Source organism: Balearica regulorum, chromosome 1, assembly GCF_011004875.1.
Source record: "Balearica regulorum gibbericeps isolate bBalReg1 chromosome 1, bBalReg1.pri, whole genome shotgun sequence".
Lineage (NCBI taxonomy): Eukaryota > Metazoa > Chordata > Aves > Gruiformes > Gruidae > Balearica > Balearica regulorum.
Window position 1 is genome coordinate 161,657,767 of NC_046184.1, and position 12,146 is coordinate 161,669,912.

A 12,146-nucleotide genomic window follows, 5' to 3' on the forward strand; every position below is an offset into this window, starting at 1 on the left:
CGTGGGCACCTTGCTTGGTGCTGCCCGCACTGAGATGTTTTCCCTCGGCAAGGGGCACACACACACAGGTGAAAAACCAGGGGGAGCAGAGCAGAGCACCCCCAGTCCCGGCGGCCACCCCCCCCCGGCCGGAGACTCGGCCGGCACTGAGGTGACCAACTACCGCCTGGCGCCTCCGCCCCCTCGGAGTGGGGCAGCCGCGCTTCCCTCCCGCCGGGAACTTGGCAGCGCCGTGGGCCGGCCCTCAGCCCTCCCCGGGTAGGCGCGGTAGCGCCGCTGGGCGGCTGAGGGGCGGTGCCCGCCCCAGCGCGGCCTCCGGGGCTGCCAGGCGCCTCAGCCTCCGCGCTGGGGCGGGCGCCGTAGGGGAGTCGGGCCGGCAGGAGGCGTCCTGCGGCGAGAGGGAGGGAGAGAGGGAGGGACGAGGCGGGGGGTGCCGGCTCTCCCGGAAACAGCGCCGGCCGGCGGCAAAGCGACGGCGGCTGCCGCAGTGGGAAGTCGCCTTCGGTCCTGTGCCCTCGCTGGGCGGGCTGGTTCGCGTGGTGTGCTGTGGCGCGGTGGGCGGTATGGAAGCGGTGCCTCGCGAGGAGAAGCCTAACCCGCTGCGGGATGCCAACCTCTGCTCCCGGCTCTTCTTCTGGTGAGCGCCCGGCCGGGGGGGGGGGGGAGGGCAGCAACGCCGCGAAGTGCGGCCCCGGGGCGACCGTCGGCGGCGAAGGCGCCGCGCCGGGGCTTAGAGCCACTCGGCTCACCTCGCATGGACGCTCGGCTGCGGGCCCCAGCCGGCGGTGGGGCTATGCTGAGCCCCGGCTAAGTGCCGCCCGGCTCGCAGTCCAGCGCGGCTGCCGGGAGGGTTCGGGCGGCGGGCGGGAGGGGGGATTTGAGGCGGCTGCCGGCAGTGACTCTGCAGCCGCGGTTCAGCCCCGGCCTGCCGCCCGCCCCCGCGGGCCCGGTGTGTCAGCCCGGCCGGCTGGGGCAGCCCCTCGCCCGCAGGTGGCTGCGGGGAGCGCGGCTGAGGCGGGGCGAGGTCTCCTTAGGTGAACCCGGCAGCCCGCTCCGGGCGGTAATCCCTGGCTGCCGTCTGGGGACAGCCCAGCCGGGGGCCTGCCCGCCTCGGGCAGGGCAGCCCTCAGCCGGGCGGACGGCACCGAACACGGCCCCGTCGCCCCGTTCGAGCACATGTTCGATTCCTTCGGTAGCTGCAGGGAGGGAGGGAACGTCTTCTGCACCCTCGCCCGGGTTCCACGGCCCGGGAGCCGGTGCAGGGCTCCAGGCATTCATTGTTCCGCTTCCCTGCTTGCATAACGGATCGCGGCCAGGTATTGCTCATCTCGGCAAGGCTTGCTAATTTCGCTTGCGGCGTGGGGCTTTTCCCCCTCCGTGAATGAGGTGGTTTCTGAGCTGTGTAGCTATGTGGGAGTTTCCCGGTGTAAGGGGTGGCTGGGCAGCAGCCTGGCTGCTCCCATCCATGCTTCAGCTGCAGTTGGCTGCCTTGGCTCTAGGGCAGCTTAGGGTGTCACAGGGCAAAGGCAGAGGGTGTTTCGGTGTCTCTGCTAACTTTTATGGGACCAGGTGACCTCTAGTCCAAAGTTAGTGCTTGTTCTCTTATTAGTGGGGACCTTGGCATGGGTATGTATAATCACACAAAGCAGTGAGGAATTGCAGCTCAACAGTTTAGCTGCTTTGAAACAGAATAGGAAAAGATGTGCAAAGTGAAATGGGCTTGTCTGTTTTAGCAGATTCGCTTAGGAAGAGAGCAGTTATGGGGGTACCGCTTATTCTGCTTCACCTACTGTGTGTAGCCTGACCAAGGGTGCATGTGCTGTGTTACGTGGTGGAGGAGGGGGAAGGAAGAGAGGACATGGCACATGAGGCTCTTTTTTTTTTTTTTTCTTTTTTTTTTTTTTTTTTGGAAGCTTCTGATACACAAGTAAAAAACTCATTGATCCTATAAGCAACTGTGAGCAGGTGGAGGAATCCCTTTTGGAAGGTAGGGGGATTTTAAAAGCCCCGATAAATTTTAGCTAAACACATTTTCAGTCAAGGATATGACCTCAGATTTACTCTGTGCAAAAGGAAAGAAGAAAAAAAAAAAAAAAGGAGGTTGTGTGATTACGCAGAACTCCCTGTGTCCAGCATTTTGACTTGAAATTTCTTCTTTGACACCAGTGGTGCCCATGTTGGAAACAGCTTTGCTAGGAGATCCAGACAGAATGGGATGAACTTGGGCCATGTAGCATTCCAGGGCTGTTTCTGGTCTGTTCCCTTTCCCTTGCCGGGATCTTGTGGTGTTACTGGTAGTTCTGCCAAAAACAACCCAGCTAGACGTGAAAAAGGAAGTGTGCAGTGCTTGTAGCTAGTTTTCTGATTGCTCTCACTGTCCTTTTTTTAAGGCCTTTTGTATCAATCTTCATGTATTGCAGTGAAGTGTTCAGCAGCACCAACGAAGTACCTTAACTCTCCTAAGTTTTACGCAAGCACCTGGAAAGTTCCTTTTACCCCAAAAACACATTTCTAGGTTCTCATTGTACAAAGGTGAGAGTAGGTGGGAGCCTGTGCTTGTGGGATGTCAGGCCTGCCGAAAGTACAGAGGTCGATTGGGACTTCATACTTTGCAGTCAGATCATAGTGTACAACTGTAGGGCTTGTGCTTTGAAAAAGGGTTTATTGGGGTATGAAAAGCTTTAGAAGTTGCCCTATGTACCGCTTTCATAGCGGTATAATTCACAGCAGTGGAAATATCCTTTTAAAGTCTCTTCTTTTACCTGTGCTGCATGTGATCATGAAAAATACCAGTATATCCTTGTTACTTACTAGTCAGAAAGCATTAGTATTTTCTTAGTGAAAGTTTCAGCTGAAATGATGTCTGCAGTGGCTTAAATTGAGTAGGCAGAGGCTGTCACTTTTCTGCGAGTTAATACTGTTTTACATAAAATCAAGGAAGTATTAAAACACTCTTCATTAGCTATAATGCTAACTTTAAGAGTAGCTTTAAGAATTGTTCTTCCTTTCTAGAAAGCGTATAGCGTCTGACAGCCAGCTGTGTGAGTAGTGCTTGGGCACTGCTTCATTTTAACTGCTGTCTCACACAGGATGTTCTGAGATGTTTTCAGCTGGAGAACTGGAAAAACAGTGCTTGAGGAGGGCTGTCCTGGGAGTAGTGGCAACCACCACCATGTGGTTTCTCAAGTGTGTGTGCTCTGCTCTCCAAATCCCAGGTGTTGGCTGCTTGTTGTCAATGCGGGTAGAAAGTAGGGCATTGCAGGTAGCTGAGCAAGGGTCCTTCTTATTTTTATTTTATTCATGTTTGGTCCAAAAGTGCAATTTTGCCATTGTAAGGAAGCACCCTCTCATTTGTTGCCAGTGGTGCAGAAGAAAAGCTAAAATTATTGCCTGGCAGAAACAAGATAAAACTCACAGGAGAAAAGAAATCATGTTTTCATTGAATTATAAAACTAAGGTAATGAGTGTGTAGGCTGAAGACACATTCTTCTCCCATTGTTCAAAGCTAGTCTTCTTGCTTTTGGGTTGTGACTTTGACAAGTATGAGCTTGATGAACATTAAACGCTCTAGTAGTACCTTCATGGGAAAGAGGAGCATCTGGATTTTGTGTGAATATTGTTATTTTTATAATGCATCCCTTGTGTAATGTTAGTCTGGATGTTACAAGAATAAAAAACTATTTATGACAGAAGTATGAAGATCAGGGCAATTGCAAAATATTCTTGTTTTCTGTATCTCTCACTGAATTATCTATACTAACATAAGCTTATCAAAGCCCAAATTGTTGTTCTAGATGTTCAACATATTACTGTAACTACTGACCTTGCGAGTCACAAGTTCCCAAGTTCCCATGCTCACCATGCTTCTTTAAGCTCTGTCTGGTAGTTCAGTTACAGAGTTAGCAGTGCTCGGGTATATTTGTGATTTACTTCATATATGGTTTTTTGTTGGTTTTGTTTGGTGTTTTTTCTTTTTGTGCTGCTGCTCAGCTTGCTGGTAGGAATGATGGATAGGAGGATTTGCTTGCTTTTTAGGTCTGTCCAAGAAACAGAGAATTCAGTCCAGTGTTTTTCATGTTTAAAGAAATATTCTGTTGTAGAAAGTGTTATGGAGTGTACAGCTTTTTAAACTCAAAATTTATGCAGCTGAGAATAGCACTTTTCACACCTTTTTTTTTTGCTGCTGGGGGAGTTGGGGATTATTAAATTAATAACTGTACACGGTAAGAGTATTTATCTTTTCTAACTATTAACCCATCTTTGAGCTTGCATGTTCATTAAGTAGCAAGTGTATTTTTATTTGCTTATAGCATTTGCTCCCTTGATTTATCAAAGATGTTCTAGCTATACAGCAGTTGAATTTTTATGCACTCTGTTGTTCAGGCATCGAATCCATTCAGTGGAAAGTTACAAAACATGGGCTATAATTAAATTTTTGAAAGACTGGATGACTTTTGGCCCATTAATAACATGAGAAGGAGGGCAAGCTGGAAGACCCTGAAAAGGGTATCCGATGTTTTTGTTCAGAGAAGTAAAAGAAATCAAAGTCCTGCTAAATTTCATATATTTATAATTTATTTTTAATAATCATAGAATGGTTTGGGTTGGAAGGGACCTTAAAAATAATCTAGTTCCAACCCCCCTGCCATGGGCAGGGACACCCTCCACTAGACCACGTTGCCCAAAGCCCCATCCAACCTGGCCTTGAACACTTCCAGGGATGGGGCATCCACAACCTCTCTGGGCAACCTGTTCCGGTGCCTCACCACCCTCACAGTCAAGAATTCCTTTCTAACATCTAATCTAAATTGACCCTCCTTCAGCTGAAACCCATTCCCCCTTGTCCTGTCACTACACTCCCTGATAAACAGTCCCTCTCCATCTCTCCTGTAGGCCCCTTCAGGTACTGGAAGGCCACAATGAAATCTCCCCAGAGCCTTCTTTTCTCCAGGCTGAACAATCCCACCTCTCTCAGCCTGTCCTCACAGGAGAGGTGCTCCAAGCCCTCCAATCAGCTTCGTGGCCCTCCTCTGGACTCGCTCCAACAGCTCCATGTCTCTCCTGTACTGGGGCCCCCAGAGCTGGACGCAGTACTGCAGGTGGGGTCTCACAAGAGCGGAGTAGAAGGGCAGGATCACCTCCCTCGACCTGCTGGTCACACCTCTTTTGATGCAGCCCAGGACACGGTTGGCTTTCTGGGCTGCAAGCGCACGCTGCCGGCTGATGTTGAGCCTTTCATCAATCAATACCCCCAAGTCTTTCTCCTCAGGGCTGCAATAATAATAGTAATTACTTACCTGTCACAAACGTACTGTGACTATGACAAGTTCTCGGTTCCTTTGGAGCACTGGACACTGTCAGCATTCTAAGGCTGGATGCCTTTTGACATGATCACTTGACATGTGGCAATTGCCATTACAATAACAGCACTAAAATATGAACTGAAAACTTTCTCCAAGGCATCCTCGCTGTTATGATTCTGAGGAATAAACGATTTGTTTATCATTACCTCTTGGCATCTGACAGCATTGTTCTTGGTTTACTAAGCATTTGCTTTAGGGAAAGTGATAAAACCACTAGGTCGTCTTCACAGCTCTGACTTGGAGTGTAGTGGGAGAAGAGTAAAAAAAAATCTTTGCTTTTGCATTTAAGCGTGGACTGAGTGGGGTAAGCACAGACACGTATGTCCCAAGATTTTCAGTGATAACTGCACAGTATGTAGCTGTTTGTCTGACCACATGCAGTCATGTCACGCACCTCTCTTGTAGCAGTGTAAATAACTGCAAAGCTTTCCTTAACTTCTTCCTCCTCTCTCACCCCCTAGCTTATAATCGGAGAGGCCACTGACTTAGTTGGACTTCTGAGCAAGCCTAAGTATCACCTGCATTTTAGTCGTGTAACTTGGCTCTTTTCAAAAGCGTATCTTGCCTTGCATTGAAAGAAGGGAAAGAATTCATTGCCTTTCTTGGAAGTTCCAACTGGAGTCCAGCAGTGCCACTGTTAAAACTGACCCATGTTCCATGCTGTGTCAGTGAATAAATTTGAGGATTTTACTTCAGGTAACAAATGAAAATATCAAGCAGCATCAGTCCTTGCAACTTGCCTGGGATCTTGCCTGATATCTAGTGAATTCCCACTGGCAATGCCTGAAATTGGTGATGATGATGATGACTCCTAACAGATGCCACTTCATAAAGATCTCTGAGGTAGCTAATTTTTAGTTCATTTATTGACTTATTGGTGCGGGGCAATTGTGGTACTGTAAGAAACTCTATAAAGAAATATGTAAGCATCTTCATTATAGATAAACAGAAAACACATTTTCAATACTCAAAGAATGAAATCAAACTTGCTTCTTTTTTTCTCCTGATTGAAAGATGACTGAGGATCATACATACAATTTTTTTAAAGATAGTGCCTTGTTTGTTCATTTATCAGATATTTAATATCCTGTAGTCAAATTTGAATTATTCAGTCTCTTGAACTACTGCATTCATAGAATCACAGAATGGTTTGGGTTGGAAGGGACCTCAAAGGTCATCTAGTTCCAACCCCCCTGCCATGGGCAGGGACACCCTCCACTAGACCACGCTGCCCAAAGACCCATCCAACCTGGCATTCAACACTTGCAGGCAGGGGGCATCCACAGCTTCTCTGGGCAACCTGTTCCAGTGCCTCACCACCCTCACAGGGAAGAATTTCTTTCTAACATCTAATCTAAATCAACCCTCCTTCAACTTAAACACATTACCCCTTGTCCTATCAATTAATTTGTAAGTTTTGTTTGTTTTATTATACAGAAGAAAATACTGTTTGAAAATCATCGTTCGTGAGCTAGTGAAGTTAAAATATGTGGGTAAAGAGTGCTAAATAGATTATATCGACTATGGCAAGTGTGTATAAACTATGGGAATGTTAGCATGTGCTATCTACAGTAAATATCTGTGCTTAGATATGCGATTAGATGAGCTGTTTGAGTATAACAAAACACTGAAGGCTATTTGCCTTTGGAATGCGCTACATAAAGCATGCTGTATCATTTATAAGACAGAATATCCCTCATAATTCCTGTAAAACTTCAAAATTAGGTGTATGTTGTTCTGTTATTTTTTTCTTTTTTTCCAAAAATCAGTTTTTTCCCCCACTTCTAGAAAATTCTTCAAGGCCTCAAGTAGAGTGGAGGAGGGAGATAACACAATTAGATTTTGGGAATGGAAGGTTAAAAGGACCAAATTTTTTTTTTTTTTGTATCCCTGACACCCATTACAACCACTTGTAATACCAGTGTAAACTAACGGGTGATTTTAATTCTTACTATTTCAATTACTTGTCAGAAAGGAAGTTAATACAGAAATTGATACCATTAGGTTTCAGCACTTGCATTTTCTTTTGGAAATTGAAATCAGACCATTGTGCGCAATTAGACTTTCTGCATAACTTTGGTTTCAGGGTTTGAGCTTTTGTTGTTGTTGTTGTTGTTTGCTTTTTTTAAATATTAAACATGTATGTAAGCTGTAACACAGTTCTTAGATGCATTTTTCAAATGATGAAGAAACTGCTTACTTCAGCTCAGCTGTTTCGATAGTAACTAACCTGAGATTAGAAACTTGTTTGGATGACCAATTGTTTTCTGCAGAATTGAAGAACTCTTTTCCCGTTGCTCTATGTAATTCTTAGGCCCTACTTCAATAAATAGTTTGTGCTAAAATTTATTGTTATAAGACATAATCTTCAGACCTTTGCATCAAATCTTTGGTATTTTGGACATTATTCTGAGCATGTGGGTACTGGGTTTGGAATCAGTATTGTAATGATAGTCTTTGGATTGCCACAGGTACAGGTGATGCCGTTCCTCCATTCCCTGCTTCCAGGCTTTGGAGAAAATGTTAGCTGCAGTATGCTTCCCCCCCCACCCCCTTCTCTTTCCTTGCCCTGTTTGCACTTCTTCTTGCCATCCGGAATATCAGGAAGTATGTTAGAGTAATCAGGTATGCCATACGTGGCTGATGCAGTGTAGATGAACAGCATGAAACTAGCTTGCAATAAGCGCAATCAAATACCAATTGCGTTACTGTCAGCATCAGAAAGTGGATGTTCAGCAACTTACCTGTTTACACTGTGCTGTAAAAAAAGCAACAGCTTGGAAGATGAGATGAAGCGGAGTATCAAAGGTTAATACAGTCTGACATTGGAACTGAAAGCCTGAAGGGTGTTTTTGAGTTCATATGGCTTTGAAGTAATTTCATTGTATTCCTATTTTTTCCTACTGTAAGCGATGAGAAAATCTACTATTTAAGCTGCAGTAAGCTGGGGAGGGAAGTTGCAACCAAAACAGCAGTTGAAAAGCATCTGAAGAAATACCAGAACTTACTCTGTTTACTTTATTAATTGTAGATGGCTGCCTTCGTTAAGGGGAAGTGGGAAAAGGCAGTTTGAAGAGAATGGGTGAGCATGTGAAATGGAGATAGGTTTAAAAAAAAAATGATCACATGGTGACTGCAAGCTGTTGCGGTGATATTTATGAATTCTCGCAGAATAACGCTGGAGACTATCAGTGTGTCTCTCTTGTCGGTACGTCCCATCCCAAAAGTGCTCCTCTGGACTGAGGGCAAGCACACAGCAGTGTTGGGTTTGCGTTACTGGTGTAGAACTTCGTCATGAAGATGGGTAATGAACAGTACAACAAAGCAGGTAGACACCTGAGGGAAGCCATGGAGGATAAGCAACATGGATTTATAATCAGAAGGTCCCGTGAGGAAACCCCATTTATTTTACAAAAAAAAAGCAGCTCCGAAGTAGGTGATTAAAGAGAAAGAAGTATGTGTTGCCTTGCAGCTTAGTAGTTGAAGTAGTGCTTCCAAGCAGCTCAAGGAGATGAAATCCTAGTGTTATGGAAGAATTTGAGTAAACAAAGACTTTCCTGTGCAACTGTTGAAAAATAACTGGACACTGAGTGTAAACAGATGATGCTTGTAAGGTAATGCACAAATAGGCTTAAGAGGAGTGGGGAAAATGCAGTTCGTAAACCACCTCCTTAAGGAATTAGTTGATGAGAATATACAGGATGTGGCTTTGACTGGGTGCTGTAAAATTACCCAGAAGTTAAACTTCTGCCTATAATTACAAGTAAAGAAGGACAAAAAGAAAAGATTTTTCTAGTTAGAAAAGTAGTCCATGTAGTCTAATTTTTCTGACTTGGCCGGTGATAAAGTAAGGACTTTTGTGAAACTGGTGAGAGCAAAATTTTTCACTTGCATAGAGGAAGGTACTGTAATATGTCAGTGACATGACTATGGTGTAACTGTTGTGGGGGTGGTCAGGGCAATAGAAGCCCGTGGGTGCACCCAGAGCCCCGACAGGCACATCCTTTGATCTTGGGACATCTTTTATTTGTGTCAGCTTTGTGTGTTATTGCAAATGTTTCTTGGCTGATGTTTTGTGACAAACTTTCTCAGTTCATGAAGAACTTGCAATATAGGCATGGGTTTCTGGAAAGCTCTGCAAGCCTCCTCTGCAGTGTGAGAATGGTACTTTTTTGAGCATTTGTAAGCAAGACACGATATAATCCAGAGGTATAGCAGGTCTCATACCCGGGTTAATGAACCAGTTGAGCTGGGCACTGCTGTTAGTTTAATGTACCTATCTGTAACGTGTTTCTTCCTTGGCTGAAAGGAAATTCTTTTTGGACGCTAGCAAACCTAATTTAAAATCTTTCTCATTTAGGAAATTTTATTTCACGTATGAAACAGAGTAGCATGACTATTTTGATTGCATAATGACCCTGCCTTTTGGGTAGCAGGGCTTGATTCTCTTACACGTTGTCTCTGTGAGGAAAGAGATGACTTGAGACCTCCCCTTGTGGTCTCGCTTCTCTTACGGGAGTAGGAAAACACTGTCTGTCTGAGCTTTTTCTACAGACGTTAGAGGCTTTCCAAAACCCTGGTGGAGTTGCCGTAATTACAGCTGATAAAAATTGCATTTTCCTGAACAGCCAAGTAAATAGTGGCTGATCGACTGTTGTAATGTTACAGGGTGTGTAATGTCAGGGCCCAGGAGTAGGGAAACGCAGGAAGTGAATGTTTATATTGTGGTCTTTGTGTATCTGCTGGTTCAGAAATGAATCACTTTCTTTTTTTATCGGTGCCCAAGGTACTGCGGTAGAGGTGGAAAGCTTTTTGGGGTCAGAGCAGCGAGTTACTGTTTTGCAGTTGTCTATCGCCTGGGTTTGCATCAGGTTACAGAGTGATTTTTTTAATTTATTTTTTAATCTTTATTCCTAGTGACATCAGTGTTCTGGCAGTAACAGGGACTAATTCTGGGCTTCTTTCCAGACTGATGTCTTTGATCAGCTAATCGCCTTGATAGAACAGAAGCATTCCCATCAGAACAGAAGGTACTCAGGATTCTTCCAGATATTCACATTTTTATGTGTAGTTCATGCTAGCAACAATTTGGGCTAAGCGCTTTGAAAGGCATCATGTGAACCCTATGTTTTGAAAGAGTGACCAAAACAAGGTGATGTGTCCAGATAACTATACAAATTCTTAGCAAACAGGAGGGTACCTGAGGAAAGAGAAGACAATGACTAAGGGGCTCTATTTTTATTTATGTCAAACAGCTTCTGAAGAAGTTAACATAGAAATGTGGGACTGAGGTGTGATTCTTTCCTCCACACTCCATTGCTTCTCTCTTTCTGCAGGCAATAGATTGATAGTGAGTCCATTTTATGTCCATCCTTGGGATAAGAGGAGTAGTTTGCATCACTGTCTGTATATCCCTCCATTTCTCTAGGTCATCTTTATTTTTTTTAGCTTTTTTATTAAAGAATAATGCAGCTTTTACAGTTTCTGTGTTCATAGCATTCTACTTTTCTGTTGACTTTTTATCCTCCCCTGAAGAGATCAGTGTTAGCTGATCTCTGTTTGGACAAAAGACATACCACTCTAACGAGTGGTCTTCATTTATGGCTAAGTTGAGGTTTCAGGGATGTTTGTTAGGTAGGCCATTGCCTTATTTGCCAGCTTCCTTTAACAGTGCTCTTAACAGCACACTCTGATTTAACTGAACCTTCAGGCAAGAGAAGGGCTTGATTTGCTTTGCTCGTTAGAGTGTGTGACTCAAGTAACAGCAGTCTGTGTGGAATAGGTTGGTCTCAGTTCTGTTTTAAGGGTAGAGACTTCCACGGGACATAATCTTCATGTGGCATCCTGGTGGAAATTTTTACTTTAATGACTGAATATGAACATCTACTAAGTCTTCTGTCTGAAAGTAGACCTTCCAGTGTAAAGTTCAGGACAGATCAGTGAGATGGTGAAACTTGAGCTGTTTTAGCCATACTGAGAATTTAGAGTGGACAAGTAGAAGACCTCATTCTTGGGCAAAAAGCTCTTCAAGGACTAAATGTAATTTGAAATTTGAAAAGAAAAAAATTTAACGTTCTTTTAGAGATCTTCAAGTATAGTCTACAATAACACAACATAGCATTAAAAGTTTTTTATACTCTTGAGGCCTTCATAGCAGTAGCTCTTGGAGATCGGTATTTTGGGGGAGAGTAGTCAGAAAGCTCAACAATGGGTGATTTTTTAAAAGTTTTGTTTTCTTTATCTGCATTTTTTCCTAACCCTACAGAAACATGTGGACTTATGCTGAGTCTTTGCCATGTTGTCCATTGTAATGAGAGAGTCACAAAATGAATTACCACAGTTTTCTGCATACTCTGGATTGGTTTTCCTTGCCTTCTTTAATGTTAACATAGAGATTGTAGTGCAATATATTACTGTTTTCAAAATTACGGTTTTAACTAATGGAAAATTGTGAGCAGCCCTGAATTTGCACTAGGTCTCACTGGAACAAATAGTCTGAAAATCTTTAGATTTTTGGCAGTTTTTACCCTGCACTGTTATCTCCATCAGCTACTTAATTTGGAAATTCAGTCTCATAGTACATACAGTACGTGATTGGTGTGAAGGTGAGGGAACAGAAGGGATTTGCCACAAACCTTAAGAACTCAGTGGAGGTAGTTGTATCATCGGTAAGTTGTTGGTTTTTTTTTGAGAGTTTAAGGCCAAAGGATAAGCTAGATGACTCTAGCAATCCTCTTGACTTGAGACCGTTATCTTTCATCCGGTTACTTTGCAAATGGACTA

General features: G+C 44.4%; 1 protein-coding gene across 1 annotated transcript in view; it reads left to right on the top strand.

Moving 5' to 3' along the window:
* Window positions 1-442: 442 nt before the first annotated feature.
* Window positions 443-12,146, top strand: part of ABCC4 (ATP binding cassette subfamily C member 4 (PEL blood group)) — a 153,985-nt gene continuing 142,281 nt past the window's right edge. The window contains 1 exon segment of the mRNA XM_075741447.1: window positions 443-637. Coding sequence (XP_075597562.1) covers window positions 564-637 — 74 coding nt within the window. The 5' untranslated portion in view covers window positions 443-563.